This window comes from Melospiza melodia, chromosome 2, assembly GCF_035770615.1.
Source record: "Melospiza melodia melodia isolate bMelMel2 chromosome 2, bMelMel2.pri, whole genome shotgun sequence".
NCBI classification, from domain to species: Eukaryota; Metazoa; Chordata; class Aves; order Passeriformes; family Passerellidae; genus Melospiza; species Melospiza melodia.
The window spans coordinates 102,938,984-102,966,188 of record NC_086195.1 but is presented as its reverse complement, the minus strand read 5'-3'; the positions used below and the strand labels follow the sequence as shown (position 1 = coordinate 102,966,188).

The following is a 27,205-nucleotide window of genomic DNA, read 5'->3' as shown; positions in this document are numbered from 1 at the left end:
GAGTGTGTTACTTCACTGATTTCTTCGTAGTTTGGAAACCAGTCCAATCACAGACACAGACCTTGCAAAGCGCACAGTCTTTCAAAGATCATATTCAGTTGTTGCATCAGAATATGACAAACAGCACTCAATTCTGCCAGCACGTGTAAAAGCAATCCCCAGGAGGCGAGTCAACAGTGGAGATGCAGGTAAGAGCACAGACATCAGAAGCAGGGAAAAATGATTCAAGGATTTGCAATTCTTCTCAGAAACTGTAGACAAATATATATTTTATAAATACGTGTAGTGACTTTTTAGTAATTAAACAAAATAATAGTAAACAGGTGTTTGGTAATCGGCACAGAATTAGCCTAAACTTGGATTAGGATTTAGTGTAATTCTAAAATTTGTAGTGAATCTTCTGTGCCTGATTTAAAAGTGAAGGTGGTATTTTCTTTCTCAGTTGAAACATCATTTTTCCATATTGCTTTTTTGATGTGTTTTCTCTCAGAAAAAAAATCATTTCTAAAAGTGCTTTATTGCTTTTCATTTTTACTGTGGCTATGAAATTGAAATGCACAAGGAATCTAATGTATGCATATTTTTATGCTTTTAAATAGAAGTGGGGTCCTCTCTCCTGAGACATCCATCTCCTGAACTTTCTCGGTTAATCTCCGCCCACAGCTCTCTTTCCAAAGGAGAGAGAAATTTCCAGTGGCCAGTATTGGCATTTGTAATCCAGCATCATGATCTGGAAGGACTTGAAATAGCGATGAAACAAGCCTTACGGAAATCTGCTTGCAGAGTCTTTGCCATGGAGGTATTCATGTACTGATGGCTCTTGGATGATTAAAATAATGTGGTTGTAAATTCTGCCTTGGAGTTTTTATTTTTTTTTAAGATTATGCTCTGTTGGCTGTACTATAGTTGTCATTTAAATAAATTGTTTTAGCTACAGAGCAATAACGTCTTACTTTGAAGACTTTTGCATTATTATTTGCCTGTCCAAATCATCATCACCTCCTTCAATAAATGGTTTAGGAAATAGTTTTACTGCAGGTTTGCTTAACCAGTTGGTAACTCCTTGTATGTAATTTGTTTTAGGCCTTCAACTGGCTTCTTTGTAATGTCATTCAAACAACTTCTCTTCATGATATCTTATGGCATTTTGTGGCTTCCCTGACTCCTGCACCTGTAGAGCCTGAAGAAGAAGAGGATGAAGAAAATAAATCAAATAAAGAAAATGCAGAACAAGTAAGTGAGGTTCTGCTGATTTTGTAGGCAAATTAGAAATACTTCCATGTGAAAAACAAAATTCCTTAATCCTCCCTCTGTGAAACAAAATCTTAAACTGTAGTTGAATTCATTTTGTAGACTTAGATTAGCTTTTCTTCTGAATCATCACTTTCTATGTGCTGATCAATCACCAGGTCTTCTAAAGCAGCATTTTCTAGTATTCTTGGGAAATGAGAAAGCAAAAAAAGCACAAGCACATTGCTAAATTTAAAAAAAAATTGCTTTTTATTCCTTCTTTGCCCTGCAGTGAGAGAGAAGTTCTAAAATATTTTTAGAACCACTTTGTGGTTTGGTTTACTATGTCTTTCCTTCCGTGTTCTAAGTCCATAGTTAGTTACAAAAAGCATAGACAATTTATGTACTGCTGTGTACGTGTATGTATATAAATAAATAAATAATATTATGTACAGTAGGTATACTTAATTCAGTGATTTAAGAAAAATCTATAGTTCTGAAAATGTAGCCTGCAAAATGTTAGTCTTACATCCCATACTTCCAAAAGGTATCTAGATACGACCTATTCTAGACTTAGCTCTGATTTAAAACATGTCTACAACAAATAGATCAAAAAAACTCATGCTAGTGTTGTCAATAAGTCAAATAATCTCTATCACTTCAAATCTAATCTAGTTGTGAAATTAGTTGTTCTGAAATTAGTCTTTTCAGCAGTGTAACCTGGTACAGTGCTTTTCTGATACTGACACACCTTAACTAAGAATTATTATTTTCACAGCTCTAATGAAATGCAGCAACTGATAACATCAGCTTAGTGATCAGGTTTGCTATAGGTGGATTTTGCTGCTCAGATAAAGTTGCTTTCAGCTGCTGGGATGTGTTATTTTTTTTCTGGTTTGTTTCTTTGTTTTCAAATTATTGCCATATAATGTTTCACATCTTTAAGTCATGAGAAATATGTGGCAGTATACAATACACCTCCCAAATTCCCTGTTTGAGGCTCGTGTGTAACTTACTCCAAAAATTCTCTGACAGGAACTGCGTCAAGTTCACGTCGATTGTAAGATTGTTGCAGTTACTCTTAAAGCAAACAGCAGAAATGTTTTTGTTTACTGAACCTTTTGTCTCAGAAAGCCTGTGAATAACACCCAGATTGCTTTGCCCTGTAGGAAAAAGACACACGAGTGTGTGAACACCCTCTGTCAGATATAGTGATTGCTGGGGAAGCTGCTCACCCCTTACCCCACACTTTCCATCGCCTTCTGCAGACAATCTCTGATCTTATGATGTCTCTTCCCAGTGGCAGTGCATTACAGCAAATGGCCTTAAGGTAAGCACAAATCAAGAAAGTTCTTGAAAAGGCTGGGAATGTTGTAGAATTACAAGTTAAAAGATTTTGCAATGTAAATAGATGCTTGAAAACTTTGTGCAAGAAGGAGCACATCTATCCTTACCACTAGGAAGGAGATACATAGACACTTAAGTGTTTATACATATAAATAATAGTATAAAAAACTTTGTACAGAGTTATGTACTTTCTTCTAGATTCTGTACAGTGTCCACTGTGAAAAAGAAAACATCTAACAGAATAATATGGAAGGATCTGTGTGTATGTGCATGGCTTTTTAGTGCCCTTTGCTCAGAAATCTGTCACCTGGATAGCATCTTTAAACTTTGAGACTTTTTCTGTGTATTTGTCTCAAAGACAAAAAATGAGTAATAATGGTTGCATTTAGTATTACAATTCTGAGAAAAGTCTATTCGTGCTTTCCTCAAAATGGTGCACTAGAAACACTAGAGATCCTGCAAAATTTGAAGTTAAATGTTTATAGAAAGTACCTCGAGAAGCAAGAATGTGATTAATAGTTTCATGGGTAAGTGATGTCTTTTGCCAACATTCAAAATTTCAAAGACAACTAAATGTGTTTTCAGGTGCTGGAGTCTTAAATTCAAACAATCTGATCACCAGTTCCTGCACCAGAGCAACGTTTTTCATCATATCAACAATATTTTGTCTAAATCTGATGATGGAGATAGTGAAGAGAGTTTTAGTATCAGCGTTCAGTCTGGTTTTGAAGTCATGAATCAGGCAAGTATCACAGCTCTGGCTCAGAAGCAGAGAACATTTGTGAACAGTCTGTATTTCCCATGGTGATTTTCTTTAAAAGGTTTTTTATTGCAGTGTCATATTTTCTTGGACATATCTCAAATTGGGATCTTGTCCCTGCTGTCAGCTTTAGAGGTTCAAATATTGACCCTTAGCCTGTATATCACTCAGACCTAAATTTTAGAGAAGTGCTTGTTTACAAGTAAAGTTTTTGGGGAGTGTCATGAGTTGGTTAACTTTTCTAATAATGTGTGCTTCCAGTTCTTTGCTATTACATCTTTTTTCTTCTGTTATTCTGAGGAGGATGAATTAATACTTCTGTTTAATATTTTTAAACTGCTTTCTTCCATTTAGTAATATATTTAGGCATTTGCTAATGTATTCAGCTCTTAGCTATTAATGTTTCCTTTGGCTTAAAGAACTAAATAATTTGAATCAATAAAGGACAAATTTCTTGGAGAGTGCATTTCATCAAAACAGAAATGTCTGTGTGGTTTTAAAAATTGTAAATCATGCCCATGTAGTTGGGCTTACTCTCAAGTATTTTAAAACTTGCCATTTGTTTTCACAGGAGCTGTGTATAGTAGTCTGTCTGAAAGACCTAACCAGCATTGTTGACATTAAGACATCAAGCCGACCTGCCATGATTGGTAGTTTAACAGATGGGTCTACAGAAACGTTCTGGGAGTCAGGAGATGAGGACAAAAACAAAACTAAAAACATCACCATCAACTGTGTAAAAGGAATCAATGCACGTTATGTTTGCGTTCATGTGGACAATTCCAGAGATCTTGGGGTAAGAGGAAAATAAAAGTGTCTCTCATTGAAGGTGCATAGTCCAAGCTGTATGTATTTATCAATGAAGAAGTGCCGTTTTCTTTGTCAGTTCTTTATTCTAATGCAGAAGTTCACATTTCAAAGTGAAGTTTCTAAGTCCTGTGATTTAGAAAGCAAGAGCTGTTATGATCAGACCAGTCTGTCTGAATTTACAGTTACATAAAATTGAAACTGGGAAACTTACTTTTAGTGGCATGTTCTATTTCAGATGCATTTTCGATCATTTAATTCTTTTAAATTACTTTTCTTGCTCATGGTTTCTGCAGAAGCATTGAAATAAGGAGCTGTCATAAAACCCAAATTTTCTAGACCTTCTACATCCTTTTTTATTGATCTGTACAGTAATGTTGCATATATATCTGTATTTCAACTACAGATTTCAATACAAAGAGCAGATTGTGTTAGAGAGCTGTGTTTTGGAATTCTTTGTCCTTGCTTTTGATCATGGGGGTTTTTTGTAATGAAGCATTTTTTCTCTTAATATATGTACTCTCTTAGTACAGAAGTAGTAGTCAGAAGTGTCTCAGTTGAAGTGTATCATTCTTATTTTGCTTGTTTGTTGCAGAACAAAGTGACGTCCATGACCTTCCTAACTGGCAAGGCAGTAGAAGATCTCTGCAGAATAAAGCAGGTAAACATTTTAACACTTGATATAGAAAAATTGCTGCCATTTTTTGTGCACATACCAGAGATTTTTCTGAGCAAATAGTTTCCATTTCTTACAGTAGATAAATTACTTAGCAAATATCAGACATAATAATAAGCCTTGGAAAATACTGTATTATTAATGACAGAATTCAGTTATGTGTACTGACTATTAATCAAGCTCTTACCCTTCTACTGAAATAGAACAGCCTTATGTCAAGTGTTCCTTAGCTTAATTTAGTTTTAATTACTAAAATATGGTAACTTATCCTTTCAGCTGGAGAAGGTTTCCCAAAAACATTCCCAGAACACAGGCAGGGACTGATTCAGCTTTGCTTCCTCTTTGCTCTGACACTTTTCCAACAGCTTTTTACCTTCCAGCACACCCACATACTGTATCTTGTCTCATGGTATCAGAAAAATAAGTTAGTTAGCCTTGTCTGCTGCAGCACAGTTCAATGCAGACTCTGAGAATTAATGTAGAAATGGGCAAAAACAAATATTAGTTTGATTATAAATGAGCCCATGGATAGGAGAGAGGGCTCACTTGGCTCAGGGCTTGGGTTTCTCTGAGTAGTGATGTAAGGCACAGCACCCTATCAGTGCTTGATTTCCAGTAGTGGCACTGCAGTTTCATATGAAATATACGATTTTGTATAGCATTATTTATATGATGCTATATCAATATGATTTCATATAGCATTTTTTATGTTGGGTTTTTTTAAACAGTACTTGTTTTTAAATGCAATTAATCAGATGCAGTTCATCTCCCCTTTTTTACATTTAAGTGCTGCATGTCTTGGTGTAAGGGTAGCAAATACTAACTTCCACAGAGTAACAATTTCTTTGGCAGGGGTTTGTGTAAATAGAGATAAATAATGTATGAAATTATAATTCTGTGTTATATTTTCAATTAAATTATAGAAACTGTGGTGTTTTTTTTCTTTTTTTCATAAAAGTAGTGACCCAATACTAGTTTTAAGAGGTTTTTTTTAATATATGAACTGTTGCTTTGAGAATAAAAGAGGTAGGGAGGCCACTATTTCTAATCAGCTTTACAGATAAAACTGAAATGGCTATATGTCACTTTTTAATCTGAACTCAAGAGGTTGAATATTTTTATCATTAAACATAGGTCTTACTGCTCAGGATGAGATTTTCATTACAAGCACAGTATTTGTTACAGTGATATATATGATGATAGGTGACTTTTTGTTTGATGTAATGTCAGTTTCCAACTTTATATTCCTCTTTAATAGGTAGACTTGGATTCAAGACATATTGGCTGGGTAACAAGTGAGCTTCCTGGGGGTGATAATCACATCATCAAAATCGAATTGAAGGGTCCAGAGAACACGCTAAGAGTTCGACAAGTAAAAATTCTTGGATGGAAGGATGGTGAAAGCATTAAAATAGCAGGCCAGATTTCTGCAAGTGTGGCTCAACAAAGGAACTGTGAATCTGAGACGCTGCGAGTATTCCGACTTATAACATCCCAGGTGAGATTTTAATGATGTTATACAGTGAAAGTTACTGTGAATTGTAGGTTTTAAGTGCTTTATGTTTTAATGGAAAATGTGACATTTGCACTAGTTTATCTTTGAGATTCATTGAGACACACAATTGTCTTTCTTCCAGGTATTTGGGAAACTCATCTCTGGAGATGCTGAGCCAACCCCAGAACAAGAAGAAAAAGCACTGTTGTCATCCCCAGAAGGAGAAGAAAAAGTACACAATGTATTTATTTGTATTCTATCAATAATACTTTGGTGAAAAAAAATATCCAGGATGATTTTCAGTATTTGTTCTGTTTCTTATGCTGCATAATTTTTAGAACAAAACAGAAGTAAAATGTCAAAAATGCTTATTTTTAAAATATCATAGTGTATTTTTAATACTAAACCATAGTGTGTTTTTTTTAAAATAAATTATAACTGAGAGATATTGCATTTAATGGAAACACCATAGTAATGGTGATGCAAATAATGGGTACAATTACAGAAGTACTTAACACCTGTAGTAATGGTCAGCCTGAAAGTCCTGGCCATTATCTTCTGCTTCAAGAGAGGCTCTGTTAATATGTAGAGAAAAAGTATGAAGAAACTACACTCCACTTGTTTTGCCTATTATTTCATTTGATGCTTAAATTCCTCTCACAAAGAGAAAGTGAATATATAGATGAGGTATTTATTAAGCATAGTTAAATTGGTCTTGGCTATATATCTTTTGTAAAAAAAGCTGCTGACTCATAAAACACAGTTTGTTCATACATACCATGTTAATTGCTACAGTAATTACCAAGTGTTCTTGAAACTTTTGATCTAATATTAAACATGCTTTTTATGAAGGCAACATCAGATGCAGACCTGAAGGAGCACATGGTAGGGATCATATTCAGCCGGAGCAAACTGACAAATTTGCAGAAACAGGTTTGTTCCTTTTGAAATTATTTGAGGATTAAATATTGGTATCTTTTAATAAATAAGCTCAATTTCAGTGAATATTGCTATGACTATTTGTACAGTAATAGAGCTGTTGTTTTATTTTGAATTTTTTTAGTTTAGTAAGTTAAGCAGAATCCACTCTTCTGTCACTCATCTTAGCAAACATTGTAGTCTCCTAAAAATGCTCTTTACCGTGCTATTGTTTCTAAATATTTCTTAAGCTTTCTTATTATTAAACTGAACAAGAGACTATTTTAATAAATACTTTTTATTTGTGTAAGTTGAGTAAATGTATTTCTTAGGGATTTTATGTGGAGTGGTTTTTTTGGCCTGGATTCAATATAAAAAGTAAATTAAAAGGCAGGATCTGAAACAAAATTAGAAATAATTTTGATTTAATTTTCCATAACATAGATGAGCATTCATAAAATTCAGCATTTTATTCTTCATTTGAATTTATGCTGAAAAGTCATTTAAGTACAGACCAAATGCAACAGATTTCCTATTTTAGCCATACTTGTGCAGCTACCTAAACCACAACATTTTGCACTTGCTAGAAGTTTTTAAGAGCTGCCGTGCGTTTGGCTTGTGTGTGGCAGGTGTGCGCGCACATCGTGCAGGCCATTCGCATGGAGGCGACGCGCGTGCGCGAGGAGTGGGAGCACGCCATCTCCAGCAAGGAGAACGCCAACTCGCAGCCCAGCGACGAGGACGCCGCCTCGGACGCCTACTGCTTCGAGCTGCTCTCCATGGTGCTGGCGCTCAGCGGCTCCAACGTGGGCCGCCAGTACCTGGCCCAGCAGCTCACGCTGCTCCAGGACCTCTTCTCCCTGCTGCACACGGCTTCTCCCAGGGTGCAGAGGCAGGTCAGTGCTGACCGCTCCTTCAGTGCCTTGGTATTGCTGGAAAAGTGGCTTCGGAGTACTGAAACCATGTGCTTGGAAAAAATGCAGGATTTCTTTTGGGAGTTGAAGTGCCAAGTTTTAGGGTGCTTGTTTTTGCTAATGATTACATGGTAAAAATGTCTGTCAGATGAACAGCACAGTAATTTTTCAGTATTTCCTGGGATGTGTATATAATGCCCATGTAGCCTGTGTAGGCAAGATGAGAAGTTTTTAATTACCAGAATCTAGAGCCTGTTATGGGTCTGGCATGAGTCCTTAGTGTCTGTGTCACACTACTACACTCAGGCTCTAAGTGTAGTACTGTGGAACTAGCCAGCTCCTTTCTACTCTTGGTATCCTCAACATGAGTTTTAATATCTGTTTCTTTCTGAATTTGATTGTTAGACTGAGTGTATATGTAGTTACATGTACATACTATATAAACACATATAATTATGTATGTTTAATAATGCTAATGATATATAAACATATAACATATTTGCATTAGTACACTTAATGCACTATTTTGTTGCTAGGTGCTGTGCCTTCTTCAGGTGGATTTTAAGTTTCTGTTGCAGAAGTTTTTGTCTCATACTCTTTATTCTTCCTTCTACTGTTTTTGATCTGTTAAAATCTCACATCTCATCTTGCCTGGAGGCAGGTACTTAGTAGTTGTGATACATTGCAGATATGTAATGGTTTTTCAAGAGAACATTGAGGGCTTGCAAAATTATCTATGAAATATTAAGTCCTTAAGCTTTCATGCCGATTTGGACCAAACTTTGCGTGATACGTGCAATTTTAACCCCAGCTTCACCAGTTGGTAAGGTTTCAAGACAATTCTTGTTGGGTCCAGAGCTATTGACGCAGCAAAAAGAATTCCAGTTAGGCTATCAAAAGGGAAAACAAAAGCATTGGAAAAGGGTATTGTCATTCTCAGTACCTCAGGCAGGTACTTTGTTTCCAGAAGTCCAAAGTGTTTCTAACAGTCCTACCATAGTTTCTGACATCTCAATAATGCATGTAAAGTGGGTACTGTGCAAGCAAACCAAAGTTGTACAAACATGTGTATCACTCTTATCCTAAGTCCAGTACCAAACACAATTTTGTTAGCATGTGGAGACTAAATATTGAGTGAGATCAGGTTTAGACTCTTTGCCTTGTCTTGCTGCTTATATTAATAAATGCTTTGTCATTATATAGAAATATTGCAGAATTTCTTACAGGAGTAATTAAGTACAGCAATTAGATTGAGTCCTTCTGACTGAAATAAATTGTGAAGAAGGACTTCATGTGATTTTGCTTGAAAACTCCAGCTGTCTTGGTAAGAACTGTGGTGTTCTGGTTTTTTTTCTCCAGGTAACATCATTACTGAGGCGTGTTTTGCCCGAGGTAACCCCCAGTCGCCTGGCAAGTATTATAGGGGTGAAGTCTCTTCCACCAGCAGATATAAGTGATATAATTCACTCAACAGAAAAAGGAGATTGGAACAAACTAGGTATCTTGGACATGTTTTTGGGATGTATTGCCAAAGCTCTCACTGTACAGCTAAAAGCCAAAGGAACTACTATCACAGGGACAGCTGGCACTACTGCAGGCAAAGGAGTTACTACAGTCACACTTCCAATGATCTTCAATTCCAGGTTTGTTTCAAAATATGCAACAAACTACTACAACCTACTGTATGCTGAGTATGTACACTATTTCTTTGTGCTGGATTTTGACAAATACTAAGTATTTGAGTTTATTTCATCTATTACCATTTATCCTTTGCAGCTATATTCGGCGAGGTGAAAGTCATTGGTGGATGAAGGGGTCAACACCTACCCAGATTTCAGAGATCATCATTAAGCTCATTAAAGACATGGCAGCAGTGAGTTTCTATTCTTTAAATGTGGATGGTATTCAGATATTTCTGATCCTGAAAAATACATTTTTTCATAAATTCTGTTACAGTTAGTATCAGATTGAGCCGATGTTAATTGGTCTCAAGAAAAAAGACCCATACAGTTTTCTGGATAGAGTCTAGGGTTAAAAGCAGTAGCAACTGAGTTCTGCTTCTGATAAACAGAAATCCAGTTTTGAAATAAGTTTTTTAAAAAGTTACTTATACTAGAAATTTAAAAGATAAACAATAATTGCAGGTCATTTTCTAATATTATTAACTTTAAAGTTTAATTTTTAAATCTTGAGCACTCAGAACTTCAAGTCAAAAGTAAAACTTATCTGTGAAGTAAAATTAACATCATTGTTTTCATGTAACTGTGTGTAGACTTACTGTATGGATTTTCTGTTTGAGATTGACTTTTTCCAGTCACTGAAATCTACACTTATAGTTACTTATTAGTTTATTAATCTGGGTTTAAATTTTCCATAGTTCTGCTTCAGACAATTTTTTGGCAGAAAAATTGAAGAAAAGTGAATCAGCTATTTCCCAGAAATAATATTGGCAAAAGAAAAAAAAGATTGTGTATATGTTTCTGGGAAAGGAATTTATTTAGGAGGTTGTTTTTGTTTTCCTTAATTCTGCACCTATTTCAGTGAGATGTTCTAAATGACCCAGATTTTCCTCTGTAAATACCCTTTGAAAGGTTTTTCGGTATCTTTGAATGGAAGTCCTATTTTCTAAACCATTCACTGTGCTTGGATTAAGGAGGTTCCTTCTCAAGGTTGCTGAAGCTGGATGGGAGTTCTCTCTGTTGATTCTGACTACAAGATTTTAGAATCTCATAATTGATAAGAGTTGCAATTAAAGTCTGTGTTGGAAAAGTTTTTTTTTCCTAAGTTTTTCAGAGCTGCTAATTATCAGCAAGGTGGCATCAGTGTAACTATCCTCTTCATGAGAGTTACAAATGTGATTCCTTTCAATATCATTTTTGCCATTTGCAATGTGTAGGTACCTGTATCTGAGTTAGTCACTATAGCTTCCTTTTTAGAGTCCAGTGAATCTCAGTTATGTATCACCTTCAGCATGAAGTTTAGGAGTTTAGAGATGACAATAAGAATTGAAGGATGCAGCAGCCTCTGAATCAGAAACTTGAGAGTATGAGTCAGTGCCATAGGCTCAGAATGTTAAAGACTGGAAAGTATGCTGTGGCTCTGATGTTTGCTGTGTACTCCTCTTTATTTCTTTCTAATACAGGAACTGTGGAGTCTATTCAGGAGGCTGAGCTAGCCATGTGAAGCTAATTTTTCTAGGAACCCACTGTGATCTGTGTGCTGGTCACAGTCACTTATCTGTGCTCCAGCTCTGCATCTTTATTTCTCCAGAAAGGGTGGGGAACACTTCAGGAAAAGGACTTCCCATTGTTCAATCATATGCCCTCTACCTATTCCAAGTTAATTATTCCAGTAGTTGCTCAGAGAGAACCTCAGTCACCTCAGTGTTTGAGGGCTAATTTTTACCAGTTCTCTCTGGAAAATCAAGGCCAGGTTGGATGGGGCTTTGAAGAACCTGGTCTTGTGGAAAGTGTCCTACCCATGGCAAGGGGTTGGAATTAGAGGATCTTGAAGGTCCCTTCCAAGATAAATTAGGTGTTTTCACAGAATTATTTATCAATCATCCCCAATTTCCTCTTTTTCTGTTCTAATGTGAGAAGACACTAACCTAATGTTTTGTAGCAGTTCTGATTACAATTTCACTTGCTTTTAATAAAAGCTGTAGTAAATTGAGTTTCATCTTTAACAGGGTCATCTGTCAGAAGCTTGGTCACGTGTGACAAAGAATGCTATTGCTGAAACCATCATAGCTCTGACCAAAATGGAAGAAGAGTATAGATCACCTGTGAGGTGCATTGCAACAACCAGAGTAAGAACTTCACCAAACTTACCATTAGTTCATTGTAAATGTGCAGTAGGAGAACCTTCAAGAACCTTCTTATATGTCAGAAATACACAAGCCAAAACTGAATTAGAATTAAATGTGCATCTAGAGAATCTCAGAAATAATGAAGAATTAGTGTGATGTCTATATGTATTTGGGGGTTTACTCTTTAAATAATTCTGCTTGAAGTTTGTCACACTTGCATTACACTAGATGTGAGATTATCTATGTGGAAAATTGCACAGTACATATCAGCAGTCTTCTTTCAGCTCTCCAAGCAATTATTATAAGTTGTTTGACTTCTAGGTAATCAGCTGACACATCTCAAGGCTATTATGAAAACACTCTAACAGATGTTCTCTAGGACAATTAAGCTAAGCTTCAGTTGTGTTTGTCTCAAAAAATATTTGCTGAGCCCTTTATTACTGACATGGTGTAACCTGGTGGCTTCCTTTTCTTGGTCTTTACTTTGTCTGTGAATCTTTTATAGAAACTAAAGATTACTTTAACCTTAACAGATTGCTTGAAATACCATGAAAGGCATTCCTGCTGTCATAGGGAGCACATACTTTAGCTTCTCAAGCTTAATAATTACATGTAAAAGTAAAAAAAAAAGTTTGCAGTGGTTTCAAGCATTTGACACTCACATTGTTTTCCATCTTAAAAGGCTGTACCAGTTGTTCTTTTCATCATTTTTGTTACTCATATAGTCTCTGCTTTCTGGAGGTCACAGTCTTGGACTACCACTGGCTTCTGCTGTTGTCATATTAGTTTAATCAGGTCTTGGAGGAGCCCTGAATGTCAGCCCAGCTGCTCCTGTGACTGAGTGTAGTTCTGTCATGGAGAATGGGGGGTTTGGGGGAAGAGTCCAGTAAAGTTTCTCAACAAAAACAATTCTGTTCAAATCAGAGGTTTGATTAAAGATTGCTCCAAAAAGCAGCTGTCAAGTGCCTTTCAGTTTTGTTTGCAGTGACAAATTACCCTCATGTAGCTCACCTGTTCAGGATTTCCCTGTAGTCAGTGGAGAAGAGAGAAAAGCTTCCTTTGACTAATTAGCTCAGAGCCCTTTTCTAGGTAATGCCAATTGCCCTATGCAGTGAGGAGGGAACAGGGAAATCAGTCTCACTGTGCTCAGGTTTTTGGGTAGTTGTTTTTGGGATTGATTTTATTAGTCTGTGTCCTTGAATTTCTTCTTCCCCAAAGCCTGCAATGTTTGGGTCAATGTGCAAGTCTGTATTTGTCATATTTCTTCATAATGTGCTTTGGTTGATCTTTCTTCACTTTTTTCTTTCTTGTGTGATGACTACTGTATTTATAATCATAAAGTGACATACCTGAAAGAAACAAGGTAGCTCCCAAAGTTAAGTAAGTTTTATTGTGTTCCTGTAAGTTTTATTGTGTTCCTGACTTATTTGGGAAAATAAACTTAGATTGTACGAGCAGGTTCCAGCTAACAGTAATAGAGTTTGCAGGTAACATTCTTAGCTGACAAAGTTTCTCTCTTCAGTATTTATTTGATTTTAATATGTCTAAGACATTTAATTCTACCTTGCTTTTCAATAGCTGTGGCTGGCCTTAGCATCCCTCTGTGTACTTGATCAGGATCATGTTGATAGACTATCCTCAGGAAGATGGATGGGAAAGGATGGGCAACAGAAACAGATGGTGAGACTGAAAATCATACAGTTTTGTGTCTGTTTTGATATATTCACTCATCAAAGAATTTAGAAAAATGATAGAGAATAGTAAAATTGGCCTTTATTGTTTTTCTTCCGTCCCAGTGGGGATTGTGTATATGTTTGAAGTATTTGCATTCTAGATAAGTATTGCCCAGAAAACAGAAGTTCCAACTTAAAACAGTAATATTGCAGTTCTGCCAATATTCAGGATGAAACAAGGCCTTCCTAACACCTGTGGCATGAGTTTTTTAGTAGATTGACTCAGTTTGTACAGCACCTATCAGAGCTTTTTCTTTGTCTTAATCCTTGTCACAAAATAAAATCGATTCTTTTGTGTTACTCAGTAACTACTTCTCTGTAATTTAGCTTCCTCTTCCCCATCTCACTAGAGAATGATTACCCCAGGGAGAAATTCCTTCTAACTGAATTTAGTAAAACTGCCATTGACTCAGAGGATTTATAAATTTGATATGGAATATGATTGTCTCCATACTTTTCAGTTGACAAATGCCTGTACTTTTCCGTATGACAAAAAGGTTGTGATTTTTTAATACCATTTTAGAAATAGTACAGTAATGAAGCTGGTCTCTAAATCTTGGTTAGGTGGATCCCTGTGGGAAGCAAGGGATGGGTGTGCAATGGCAACCAAGCATATTTGGAGCAAAGAAGCATCCAAAGCAGTTTAGCGTAGCTAGAAACAGAATACAGGAGGCATAGAGCTGCAGCAGCAGCAAGGAATAAAACCCTGCTGAGAAGCTAACACAGAGGTTTCTGAGGTGATTCAGAAAGTCAGAGGTCTTGGAGATGTCAGAGGAGCAGCCAAGACATTGTTTAGCAGTTATTCAAGCTGCTGAACCCAAGCCTGAAATTCCCCAGTCTTGTTCCACATCAGGATATTCACATGTTTAGGTGAACTGTGTGTCTCCCTACCAGAACTGCTTTGAGAGAGCCCTGTTCTAACTTGCATGAGAGTATCATGGAAACCATGTGTTACAAGGGACCATGTATTACCATGGAAACTTGTTCTCAGGGATGTGCATAGTCAAAATCAGTTGTTGAAGTCTATTTGCAGGGATATTTTGAATTGCAAAATAGAACCGTGCTGAAATTTTTAAAAAATTCTGTCAGTAGCACAACTTATTTTTATGATGGATTTTGAAGTTTGTTACTTCAACCATACTGTCTTTGAGGTATGGGTGACCTACAGCTTTGTTTAGATGTTTGAAAAGAGTAAACATACCATATCAAAGTAATGAAGGGTAAATACCATGCCTGTTGACTGACCCGAGTACTCATATCTCTGAACTTTTCTGTTAACATGCCCATAACCCCTTGTTACCACGTAAACCTCTTCTCAGACTAGTTTAAAGTGATGTCTCAATGTTATTATTGAAAAACACGTTTTTGGTATATCTCAAAATAACCAATGAGGAGTATGAGAAAAAACTGATGTCAGAAATTGAGGGGATTTGTGTCAAGGAATAATTGTTTATATACTGATTATTCTAAAGATAGCATTAATAGTCCAAACAACCTCTTTATCCACTTTTATAAATTGGAGGGGTAGTGTAGGGTGTGTGACTGAGGGGAGAATAAAAAGAGATGCTGAAAGGAAGTGCAGGATTTAATAAAGAGGAATTATTTCTTTTCTTTTTTCTCTCAGCCAATGTGTGATAACCATGATGATGGTGAAACTGCTGCAATCATTTTATGTAATGTCTGTGGGAATTTGTGCACAGACTGTGACCGATTCCTTCATCTCCATCGGCGAACAAAAACTCACCAGAGACAGGTAGAGTATACATGGCCCCCTGTTGTGTGTACTGCATCATGGTGTGCATATTTATATAAATAAAATAGAACCAAAAGGTAGTAGCAAATACTGAATCTGAAAAGGGTGTTATATTTTATTTTGGAGATGGGATAGATGTGTTTCCAGTTAATGCTCTTCAGTTGTTTTTGGTTATGTTCTCGTGTCCTTTATCTTTCACAAAGATTAGAAAATCTTGCAGTAGTTCCTAATTCGAGTTCCTATGCTACATCAGCTTTTTCTCTCTTGGTTAGGAATGCTTTTTTAGGAGAATTTAGAAGCTGCATAGACTTTCTTTAGTATATGTTGGTTCTTTATTCCTGTTAAAATTTATCTTCTTTACTACTTCTGTCATAGGAGTCAGTGCTTGACAACCTCTTCATTTCTAATGTATGTGTATTCCTTTTTAATATCCAGGAAGATGATTTGACAACAGATTTTCCTACTGGTTCCCCTATGAGTTTTCTCTTATTTTTCAAGATTCCTCTAGCTTTCACTACGTTCTAAAATACAAATATGTTTTAAAACAGAAATATGTTGCCCTATCCATAAGCTTGAAAATTTCCTGGCTTCTTTTGGGTTTGTTTTTAGGATTGAAACTTTGACTAGATGAGTTTTTATAACTTGCTGTGTACTCTGCTAATTATTATTCTTCTGTGGTATTCTTTTATCCTTTTCTTTGGATTTTTTTTTGTCATTGAAATTGATGTTGAAGATGCCTTTACCTCTAGAATTCTTGAACATTTCCTCTTTCCTGCCTCTATTCCTCATTTATGGTTTGTTGTGATCCTTTATTTTCCCTTTTTCCTCTGACTGCTTAATAATTGTACAAGGATTAAACTAATAAATGTCATTAATAAAGTTACTTCAGTGGAACTCAGTCCTCATCTCCCTCTCCTACAATGCATCTATATTCACTTTTAAAGAAGATGATCATGTCTCCTTAAAGTACAGTGTTTTCTGTTACTGAGCAGCCTTGGAGTGCATGAACTCAACTGGTTTTGTTTGCTTTTAGGTGAAACTAAAAGCAAATCAAAAGATAGATGCAGAGACACACTGCAAATGGTCAAGGGATAAGCTGCTCTAGAGCACATGTAGTGTAAACATCAGACCTTTGGTACTGAGTTTCACTCTCCAGTGAAACACTCCTCTGGTGCCACAGCATTTGCAGTGTAGTCTCAGCCTGGCACTGCCATGGGTGTCTGCTATCTTCTAGTTCTTAGCCAGAGTCTTTGCAATCCCCTTTGAAATTTTCCTGTTTCATCATCCTAAGAAGATCATTTTGTCTACTCTTCTGTCATGGCACAGCACAGTCTAGTCTCATTCATTTTTCTGATTTCTCCTATATAGCCTGTTCAGATTACAGTTGATAAAAAGTAAGTCCTTATCTCATAGAAAACCTCCCATTTTTCCTTTTATCTGTCCAAAATAGCTACTTACCAGATTTTCCTATTTACTTCTAAAAGCATGTTTAAAGTTCTGCTCTTTATTCACCACTTTTACCTTTACATCTCATATGTTGAGCCTCTCAGATTTAGTTTCATTTCTGTCATGTTCCCTCTGTCCTATTTTCTGTTTGCTTCCTGTTCTTTGTCCAACTTCAGTCATATATACCTGTTTAATGTATTTTCTGTCCCCTCCAGAAAGGACAGCCTATAAGTTACTCAGATGTGCTTATGTGAATACTTTGTGAAGCAGTTAGAGGGTTTTTTTTCTGATTCTAGTAAAAATTAGAGTGAGTTGTATACATCCATACCAGGGAAAATTCTAACTTTCCTTGCATTACAGGTGAAACAAATGCAAACAGAACTGCCTTCAAAGGTTGGGAAAGGAGCAAAAGAAGCGACTGCATGAAATTCCCTAAGGATCTCTTGCAGTTTTTATTTTTCTAATTTGCAAAAACTTTGTTTTCCTCATTGTAGCCAAAAGTATCCACTGTGTATTTATATGAAAGTCAAAAATATTAATATCACACATTTCTATAATTGTTACTCTATAGTACTTGTTATTAAGACCCTGATTCTCAATGTTGCTTTGATAAACTACTAGCATAGCTATGTGAAGATATTTCTGATATTATCTTGTGCTTTTAATGTTCTGTGGCCTACTGGATGTGTTGGGTAGGAATTATGAAGTCCAAGCTCTGTATTTATTAAATCAGAAAAAAAATGTGCAGCTCTGTTCTTAGCATTGCTGCACTGTTGTTTCTCTGCCATGTTAGTTAGTTGCCATGCCAAGAGTTAATTTTATTCATTTTTACTTCTAAAAACATTAAACCTTTATCATGCATATCTGCAAGATGTACAAGTTATAGTAGTATGAAAGAAAGACAGCTTGCAGTAGACAATCTCACAGAATCTGTAAAATGCCTGGTCTAAATCCAGAGAGAGCAACAGAAAAAACAGAGACAAGTCCATGCTCTAATTAAACATGCCATTTAGTATCTGTTTGGTTAACTTGGCAGGTGTTTAAAGAAGAAGAAGAAGCTATCAAAGTTGATCTCCACGAGGGCTGTGGTAGGACCAAACTCTTCTGGCTGATGGCATTAGCAGATTCTAAAACTATGAAGGCCATGGTGGAGTTCAGAGAACAGACAGGTAAAACACAACTGTTATTACTTGTTCTTTATCCTGATATTGTGATCTTCACCTGCTTTAGGGCAATGCTTTTAAATATTTGTTAATAAAAGTAGAATAGTTTAACTGCATAAGATTTGTTGGCTTTCTGGTTGTTTTCTGTGAATGCTGCTTTGATGTCTGATAGAGTGTCAGTCCCTCGTGTTTCATGAGAACATTTTTGGCCTTGTTCTCTCTTACACTATAGGCAAACCGACCACCAGCAGTTCTGAAGCATGTCGCTTCTGTGGATGTAGGAGTGGAACAGAATTATCAGCAGTGGGAAGTGTTTGTTCTGATGCAGACTGCCAGGTGTGTATTAGCAAGTATCAATCTCCATTAATTACATACATAGAAGAGAGCATAGGATGAAATGGGCTTCTTATTTTGAATAAACCTTGTTTACCCCTGTGGTCCATTTTAAATCAGATCTGTCATATGAAAAGGTTCTAATATTGAATATTACCATTCAAATACTTCTGAATTTGTAAATTTTTATTTTAATTACAGACTATGAACAGTAATAGTCAACTTACATACTGGGTAGTTTCATTATTATCTTCAAAAGTACCTCAAGTTTTCACAACAGCCTTGCAATTATAAAGTAAACTACACACTGTCAGTATAAAGTCAAATGTACCGGAAAGCTTGATGAAAAGAGTTTGCTCAAGAGCGTGTGTATTACGTGAGTGTAGAACATTCCAGACTTGGCCAGGTTTATCATCTGTATCCATGTATCCTGACTGTTTCTGTGTCCTACACTGGGTGCAATTGGCAGAGGACCAAATCATAACCAGTTTTTTACTTTGCCTTACCTTTTTACTTACTTTTCTTACCTGTTTCTGTCAAAGTGAAGCAAATTGGTCATCTTTTTTTCCTCTGTCAGCCTATGAAGACATATTACAGTTCATTAATGAACTGTTGAGTAACAGTTCATTACAATTGCTTAAATTCAGTTCAATTTGTTGCTAGCTTCTGGGTAACTTTTACAGGTTTTCTGTTTAGTAGGGATAGGAATTAGAGGTGGTTAAAAATCCATTTCCATGTAAAATCACTTTATGCTGATTAATGGTTAGCTTATAGTGTATTCTTAAGAGTGAGTTACTTGAAACTTCTCCAAAATCTGCAGAAATCTTAAAGGCTGTTAATACAGGTCAGCAGTATTTATGCAGGAAGCACTCAATACATAAAAAGCACACAGGATCAAAGAACAGTTCTCTTTCTGTTGAAAGTTTTAAATCATGGTTTCATTTTTAGCCATTTGCATTCAAGAGCAGCGTAGGTAAACAAAGGAAACATTGTTATTTCAAGTACACAACGTTCAGCTTTTCCCAAGTACCTGAGGCAGCAGCAGACAATATAAACCATGATTCTTCTATCTCAGTTTATTGCATGGACCAGCAGTCCTTCAAAACGCGACACTGTCAGAACAGTCAGTGAAGGGGAAGAGATGGTTAACTCTCTACTTTACATTTGTTTAGGAGTACGCCAAGATTGCCTGCAGCAAGACACACCCCTGCGGCCACCCCTGCGGAGGCGTGAAGAACGAAGAGCACTGTTTGCCGTGCCTGCATGGCTGCGATAAAAACGCTACAACTCTGAAGCAAGATGCTGATGACATGTGCATGATCTGCTTCACTGAAGCACTTTCAGCAGCACCAGCTATCCAGGTTTTTTGTTTGTTTGTTTTTCCCCTTTTTAAGAGATTACTGTTACGATTGTAATGTGTTTTATGAAGGAAGTGAAAATATAAAGTCTTTCAAGTTATGCTCTTCAAAATTTGAAAACAGACACCGTAACAATAGTTAGGCTACTTAAAGTTTTGTTTTTGTCTGGCATTGTATTTCAAGAAAGCAGATTGGATCAATTCAGTTTACTATGTCTACTTTATTAAAATACATGGTATTTTGTAAAGGAGTAAAACAACTGAGGTAATTAGTTGGTATAATTCACATGTATTTTATATATCCATAGGTGATCTTGGCATGGTTATGATTTTAATGCCCATTTTATGTTCTTTCTTGTTGTTAAGAAGAAAATAGGGGTCTTCTAGGATTTCAAATTAATATTGGAATTGATATATGTTGCCACTTAAAAGCAAATAACTGCTTCTACTTTAGTGGTTAATGTAACTTCAATATTTACTTACACTTACTCTTTTCTAAAGCTGGACTGCAGCCATGTTTTCCATTTGCAATGCTGTCAACGAGTACTAGAAAACAGATGGCTTGGTCCAAGGATAACTTTTGGGTTTATGTCCTGCCCAATTTGCAAGGTAAATGAGCTATGTGCCTGCCAAAGTCAAGAAACTCACCTGATACTTTCCTTTTTTCTTTTTTTCTTTTTTTTTTTGTTTTTTTGTTTTGTTAATACTGTATTGCTTGGTACAGTATAAATGAGTTATACATGACTTGTTTTCTTAATTCCACTTGTTGCTGTAGAAAGACTAGCATTGATGCATCTTTTGCCTTTCTCCTACTGTTCTGTGAGGTGTCCTCTTAAAAAGAAAACATAGGTCAGACATTGTCTTAATATTGTTTCATTCTTACCAACATCAGCTTGCAAATTCCCAGTATTGGTGATAGTGGGGAGGGGAAGAAGTATTCTTAAAGCACAGTGTCTTGAAACAGGAATTCTCCATTTTACTAACCATTTTAAAGCTGCTTTTTTCTTTTCAGTGTGAGAGCAGAGCCAAAGAATACATGTACTTAGTTCAGCTAAGTTGCTAACAATTCTTCTTGTACTCTAAAAAACTGCTGTAAGCAAAAGCACATGGTAGCTGCTGGAAAGAAGAGCACCTTACCCCACCCTAGGAATTTGAAATTTGGGAATAGTCAGCCATTCTGCATGCTATGGCTCTTCTGTCATGTTGTGTTGTGGTAATTAATGGCAGTAGCTTGTGGTCACTAATTGATTAAGAACTGCCATAGAGGACTGTCGGTCATTATGCTTACTTGCTCAACAGTAAGCCAAAAAGGACCAAAATTACAGAAAATACACAATGAGATTATTCCTGTGCTGTGGTGAATGTTTCATATACTCTTCACCACCTCCTTGCCTGTTAGTCTCTTGGAAAGGTTGATATTCCCATGTCACAACAGGCCATAGAAAAAGCATTCCTGGATACCATTTTTACAGCAGAGTACATTCTGTATCAGCTGTTTTTCGAAATAGGCCCATATGTTTTTATGACATCTCTCATGCTATTTGTGTCTATAACACAAATTATCATAGCTGTTCGGATAAAGATGCACGATACTTTAATCAGCTTTGTTTTTATTTCAGAACAAAATCAATCACACAGTATTAAAGGATTTGCTTGATCCAATCAAAGAACTCTATGAAGATGTAAGGAGAAAAGCGCTAATGAGATTGGAGTATGAAGGGCTGCACAAGAGTGAGGCCATCACAACGCCAGGTGTTAGATTTTATAATGACCCAGCTGGCTATGCTATGAACAGATATGCTTATTATGTTTGCTACAAGTGCAAAAAGGTATGGTGGGATTTATTAAATGGATGTTACCATTTCACAAGTAATTTCTTAAAACAGACCCTATGTTTAATACATTGTGTATGGAGCCGAAAGGCAGAAAAAGATGTTTATAGACTCATAATAACACTTGATTTTAAAAAATCAAGTGTTGGGCTAATGAGATGTACACAGTATCCTAGCTAGTAAAGCTCAAGCATGTATACAGAGCAGCTCAGAAACCAAAAGCACCTTGAGTCAATGGCCACTTAGAAGAAGGTGCAGTACCTGCTTCCTCCAGTGCCTATTCACCTCAAGCTGCTACTTAATTCTGACATAGGTCTCATAGAGCATCCAAATGCTGTTCCAAAAGCCTTACAGTCGCTGGCATAGAGCAGGAGATGTTGCAGTTTTTGGTCTTGTTCATCCTGAGACTGAGGGACTTTCTCTGGGTGACTCCAAACCACGTACCTACAGAATCAAGAGAGTTCAGAATAGTGGAGGCCACTGAAATGGCAGTCATTTGTCATATTCCCCTTATAAATGGAATTGGTTAAACTGAAAAGAATAGTTAAAAGAATAATTGTCTCTGGTTTAACATCCAATCATTTCTATATGCAATTAAGGCATATTTTGGTGGTGAAGCTCGTTGTGATGCTGAGGCTGGACAAGGAGATGACTATGATCCAAGAGAACTTATTTGTGGTGCCTGCTCTGATGTTTCAAGGGCTCAGGTGAGTAAATAACTTCTATTCATGTTTTTATTTCATCCTGAAACCCTGAGTACCTGAGCTATACAGTAATTCACGGCCATTTGTAATTACATGTATTGAACAATATTGTATATACCATTAATATATTGTACAGAATGTAGAAGTGAGTTGTTGGGATTGTGAGAACATGGCTGCCTCACTGACTGGTGTTTGCTTTCCTTGTTCAGATGTGTCCCAAACACGGTACAGATTTCTTAGAGTACAAATGCCGCTACTGCTGTTCAGTTGCTGTTTTTTTCTGTTTTGGGACAACGCATTTTTGCAATGCTTGCCATGATGATTTCCAAAGAATGACAAGCATCCCTAAAGAAGAGCTCCCACACTGTCCTGCAGGTAGGACTTTGACAAAGCAAATTTATTACACTGAATTCTGAAATAAATTACAAGCTCTAATTGATATTAGCTTTTCATGGTGATATTTTTTTGGTTTTCTGGCAATGTCATTGCAGTGATCATTTAAACATTAGGAACTTTGATAGCGAAAGACATTTCAATTTCCCTATACCAGGTCAGACTCCAGATGTAGAATGGTGTGTAAAATGGTATATTGATAAATTTGACACATTATTAAGTGATGTATGTGTAGTAAGGTAGCCATTACCTGCAAACTATTGCCTCAATGCCTTAATTACTAAGTTCATGTGCTGTATATCAATGTTCTGCTAGTAAATGATTGGGGGTTGAAAGTCTGATCTTTTCTTCAAGATATTTACATAAAATAAGTAAACAAATACATTACAATTCCTGCTATAACCTTAGAATTATTTTTTACTGCAGAATGTAACTCTTGTTCATTATTCAGTTTTTCTCTTACCTTGTATAAATTTCTTCCACAGTATTAATGAGATAAAACTTCCTTAAGTGACTGTCTATAAGCATCTTGCCTTTTTTAAATTTGAATTTGATTGCTTTTAATTAAATGGCAGTTAGATCTTTTCTTATTCTTTTCATTCAGTTTGGATTTTTTTTGGAGGAAATGTAATAGATGTCTGTTTACATTGTCTGCAAGCATTAATTTATTCTTTTCTTTTTTTTTCCCTTACCCTTACATTCACTGTAGGTCCCAAAGGTAAACAACTTGAAGGAACAGAATGTCCACTTCATGTTGTCCATCCACCCACTGGTGAAGAATTTGCTCTGGGTTGTGGGGTTTGCAGAAATGCACACACTTTTTAGAATAGCAAATTTTTTTAACCAGAGCAAAACAGGTGCCCTCATCCCTCAAGTGTCCTGAAAACAAAGTCCTGCTGGGATGAGGATGGGACCATTCCATAACCCAGGTAAAAGGAACAATTTACAGTGCAAGAAGGATGCCAAATACCATGTACATAATTCTTGCTGTGAGATATTGACATTTTTTGAACTGAGACATCAAAATTTGTGAGGTGTTTGCATGTGGCCATTACAGTCATCGGCTAGGAAACATTGGACATTTACAAATAAACAATTGTTATTAAAGGATCTGTGTGTCTGTGGACTATGAATGATGCTGGCTTTCAGGAGAAAGAAAAAAATATTGATTATTGTATACTGACTTTTTGTAATCTTGTACAATTGTAACGCATCACAAGTGGGGATGGGAAAGAGGAATATTCTGGTTTATTTCCTAGACTGTTATAAAAAAAATGTGTTAGGAAGGCATAAATGTAACAAGTATCACCCTGTATATAAAGGTATCAATGTTTGTCCTGTATAAGAAATATTAAATTACAACAGCAGTTTCATTTAAACTTCTGGGTTATGTTTGAGCCTGAAATTTTAATGAAGTGCAATACTGAGTGTGCCTCATATCTTGCAGCTGTAAACATAATGGAATGTACATGTCAATAAAGCCACTGTACATTTTTATACAGTGAAAGTCTAACAAATGTGTAAGCCTCCATTTTCAGAAACACTCTTAAAACAGAGTGGGGATTGGGGGAGGGAAGGGGGAATAAGAGAAGTGGCTTATAATTATTTCAGCAGACTCTTGAAAAGTAGGAAAGTTTTTAGGTAAACTGGTGGTAATGGAAGTACTTGCAACATGAAAAGCGCTGCTCCATTTCTCAACAGAAAAGTTGGATAAATGTTCCAGCATTCATATGAAGAATTGTATTTCCATTTCAATTACCAACAGTGTTTTAAAACACAAAAGAAGACTGCATTTTAAATTATTTTTTATTTTATTGAAGACTCCTAATCACTCCCACTTTTAGGACAAACAGCTTTTTTGAATTTCAAAATGTTAATTTCATTAGAGCCCTAAGTCCTCTGCACCTGCATAATGAATGCAGAATATAACTTCAAGTGAAAACTTATATTTGTAAGATTTTTCTCTTTGGATTTTTTTTAGATGTGTTCAACTCCCTTTCTAGCATTTCTGTCTTGAACCTGATGAAAAGTGTGTTACTGCCTTTTATATTTAAGGTATTGGTAGATGGCATCCATACCAGACAATCTTGATTGGAAGCACAGGATCCATCTTGCCTAACTTCAAACATCTGGAATCACGGCAATCACAGAAAGGCTGGCATTGGAAGAGACTTCTGGAGATCATCTTGTCCAACCCCCCCTGCTAAAACAGGTTTACCTAGAGCAGCATATATACCTGCACTTTGAAACAGTTCTGTATAGTTCACACACCTGTGAAGTACAGTTGATCTTTTTCGCTGTAGCTGTGCCGAGGGATCAGGACAGGCTGGATCAGTGGGCTGAGGCCAGTTGTGTGAGGTTCAACAAGGCCAAGTGCCAGATCCTGCACTTGGGTCACAGCAACCCCATGCAGGGCTGCAGGCTGGGAAAGGGCTGGAAAGCTGCCCAGCAGCAAGGGACCTGGGGGTGCTGGTCAACAGCAACTGAACATGAGCCAGTGTGTGCCCAGGTGGCCAAGAAAGCCAATGGCCTGTGTCAAAAATAGTGTGGCCAGCACAGCCAGGGAAGTCCTTGTCCCTGTATTGGGTGTCTGATCCATTGTCATTTTTAGAAAATTGGAGTGTAGCACCATCCTTACAAATTAATTCTATTTTTTAATTTTTCAGCCTTCTCTTTAATTTCAGATTAATATGAGTATTAATTCAGGAAATTGAGATTATGGTGTAGAAAGGACATGACACTGTTCATGTTTATTTAGAATTGATAGAGTGAGGGATAGGCAGTACTGCAGAAATGTTTCTCTCACACACAGCTGACCATCCCCTGTCACCACTCCAGGGAGGCAGCACAGCCACATGTGAGCATCAGGCTCTTGCACAGAGCTCAGCTCCTCACGTAATGGTTGAGCCTTGGCCACGCTGCTCCCACAGTGTCTCAGACATTGGCGTCACCACGTCCCCCCACGCCGATCTCTGCCGGTGATTATAGCAGATGCCAGCACAGGCTGCTAATCAGATCAGTCCACAATAAGATTGCTGTATGCCTTTCCAGCAGTCTCACATGTCTTTCTGTCAGCTGTTAATCCACTGCCCACGCAATGGAAACAGTTCTTGTTTGTACCACCCTGTTTGCCACAGCCCACCACACTCAGCTAATTTATACCAAATTCGGCTCCTGGCCAAGGCGAGGCCTCAGTGCTCACACTTGGATCAGTTTAAAAATAGCTTGAACTTTTACGGGTGTATCCACCCACTGAACACAATGTGAACAGTAAAAGTTAATAAGATACAGCTAATTAACATGTCATCATCAAGGCCAAATAAGCTTGGTCCTTACAAAACAGGTTTTGCCAATTCCATCATACTAGGCTCATGTTTCACCTAGACAGGGAGTTTCAGGCCCACCCAGTCATTCAGGATAGAACTCAAACTTTGCAGGGCTTTTCCACAGCCCTCCTTAAGCCATGCCACACATTGCAGGTGCCAGAGTGCAGTGGTTGTAGGGCAGATGCCTTGTCCCTCAGCCCAAGGTGCACTGGAAGGGCTGCACTGTCACAGCCCCCACTCTCACTGATGGGGTGTGGTAGTGAGTTTGTGCTGCCAAGCATTCCAGGATCTGACTCCTACCAGGCATTTTTACAGAGATGCAGCCAAATGCAGAACAGCACGCTGATCACACAGCAGCCAGATGCAATGGGGACTGTGATAATCACCCAAAGATGTCCCCTGCCAGCTGGTCCAGGGAGTTTTCTCAGGTAACATCCACCACTGCAGTCTCTTGGGATTCAGGAGGTGCTCTCTGCTCTTGCCTCAATGTTATATGTAGGCTGTGGGCTGCTCATTGAAATATAATCTGTTTGGATGTACCAAGTTTCTTCCTGTGTACCTGAAAGGGGATTTGGATACTGAAACCTTGGATGGGTACCTGAGGCAGTGCTTTGGGTCATCCACTGAGCATGACGCACTGTACTTTGCTACTGCCATCCATGGCATTGCTTCTACACTCCCACTCATTTCTGCATCCAGGTGATTCAAGCATCTTTAGCCCATGTTAGGTCTTGGCTAATCTAGTATTTCCACCTCCCTGTCCATTCAGTAATACTCCTTTCCTGAATGTGACTCTGTCTACATCCTCCCCTGCACAGTTTAACTTTTCTGCTCACTCAGCTGCCCTGGAGAGCATTCCCACTCCACCCAGCCCCATTCCTAGGCCTCACCTCTGCCATGTACTCTGCCAGAACAGCCATTAGAGGAAGGAAGGATGGCATTAAGTATGCTGGCACACAAAGGGAATGCGTACTCCACTGTGGCCGTGTGGGCAGCAGTGTCACATCACTTAAAGCTAGAGATTTGGGTGGTTTGGTGTGAATGGGGTATGATCTACCAGGCATCACCATCCTAATGCCAGTTCCTAACAGAGATACTTAGAAACCTGGCTGGAGGACCTGAACAACAGCTTTGTAAAAGCATTTGCCTGAGGGCAGGATCTATCAGTGGACTCTGTCACAGAGCAGTAATTGCAACGGGATGATCCAAG

At 37.3% G+C, this 27,205-nt stretch overlaps 1 protein-coding gene across 15 annotated transcripts in view; it reads left to right on the top strand.

Moving 5' to 3' along the window:
• MYCBP2 (MYC binding protein 2) overlaps positions 1–24,186 on the top strand; it is a 172,972-nt gene extending 148,786 nt beyond the window's left edge. For 13 of the 15 annotated variants that reach the window (XM_063149479.1, XM_063149485.1, XM_063149491.1 and 10 more), the window contains 24 exons: positions 31–188; positions 600–799; positions 1,084–1,233; positions 2,400–2,560; positions 3,163–3,319; positions 3,909–4,133; positions 4,740–4,805; positions 6,079–6,318; positions 6,458–6,556; positions 7,168–7,248; positions 7,863–8,129; positions 9,507–9,790; positions 9,924–10,020; positions 11,836–11,955; positions 13,534–13,635; positions 15,313–15,441; positions 17,924–18,056; positions 18,283–18,386; positions 19,556–19,744; positions 20,242–20,349; positions 21,360–21,569; positions 22,172–22,279; positions 22,486–22,651; positions 23,379–24,186. In XM_063149479.1, the coding sequence (XP_063005549.1) occupies positions 31–188; positions 600–799; positions 1,084–1,233; positions 2,400–2,560; positions 3,163–3,319; positions 3,909–4,133; positions 4,740–4,805; positions 6,079–6,318; positions 6,458–6,556; positions 7,168–7,248; positions 7,863–8,129; positions 9,507–9,790; positions 9,924–10,020; positions 11,836–11,955; positions 13,534–13,635; positions 15,313–15,441; positions 17,924–18,056; positions 18,283–18,386; positions 19,556–19,744; positions 20,242–20,349; positions 21,360–21,569; positions 22,172–22,279; positions 22,486–22,651; positions 23,379–23,494 (3,670 nt within the window). In that variant the 3' untranslated portion in view covers positions 23,495–24,186. The remainder of the gene's footprint in view (positions 1–30; positions 189–599; positions 800–1,083; positions 1,234–2,399; positions 2,561–3,162; positions 3,320–3,908; positions 4,134–4,739; positions 4,806–6,078; positions 6,319–6,457; positions 6,557–7,167; positions 7,249–7,862; positions 8,130–9,506; positions 9,791–9,923; positions 10,021–11,835; positions 11,956–13,533; positions 13,636–15,312; positions 15,442–17,923; positions 18,057–18,282; positions 18,387–19,555; positions 19,745–20,241; positions 20,350–21,359; positions 21,570–22,171; positions 22,280–22,485; positions 22,652–23,378) is intronic. The other 2 variants (XM_063149494.1, XM_063149481.1) reach the window with 1 other exon arrangement.
• The last annotated feature ends 3,019 nt before the right edge of the window (positions 24,187–27,205 follow it).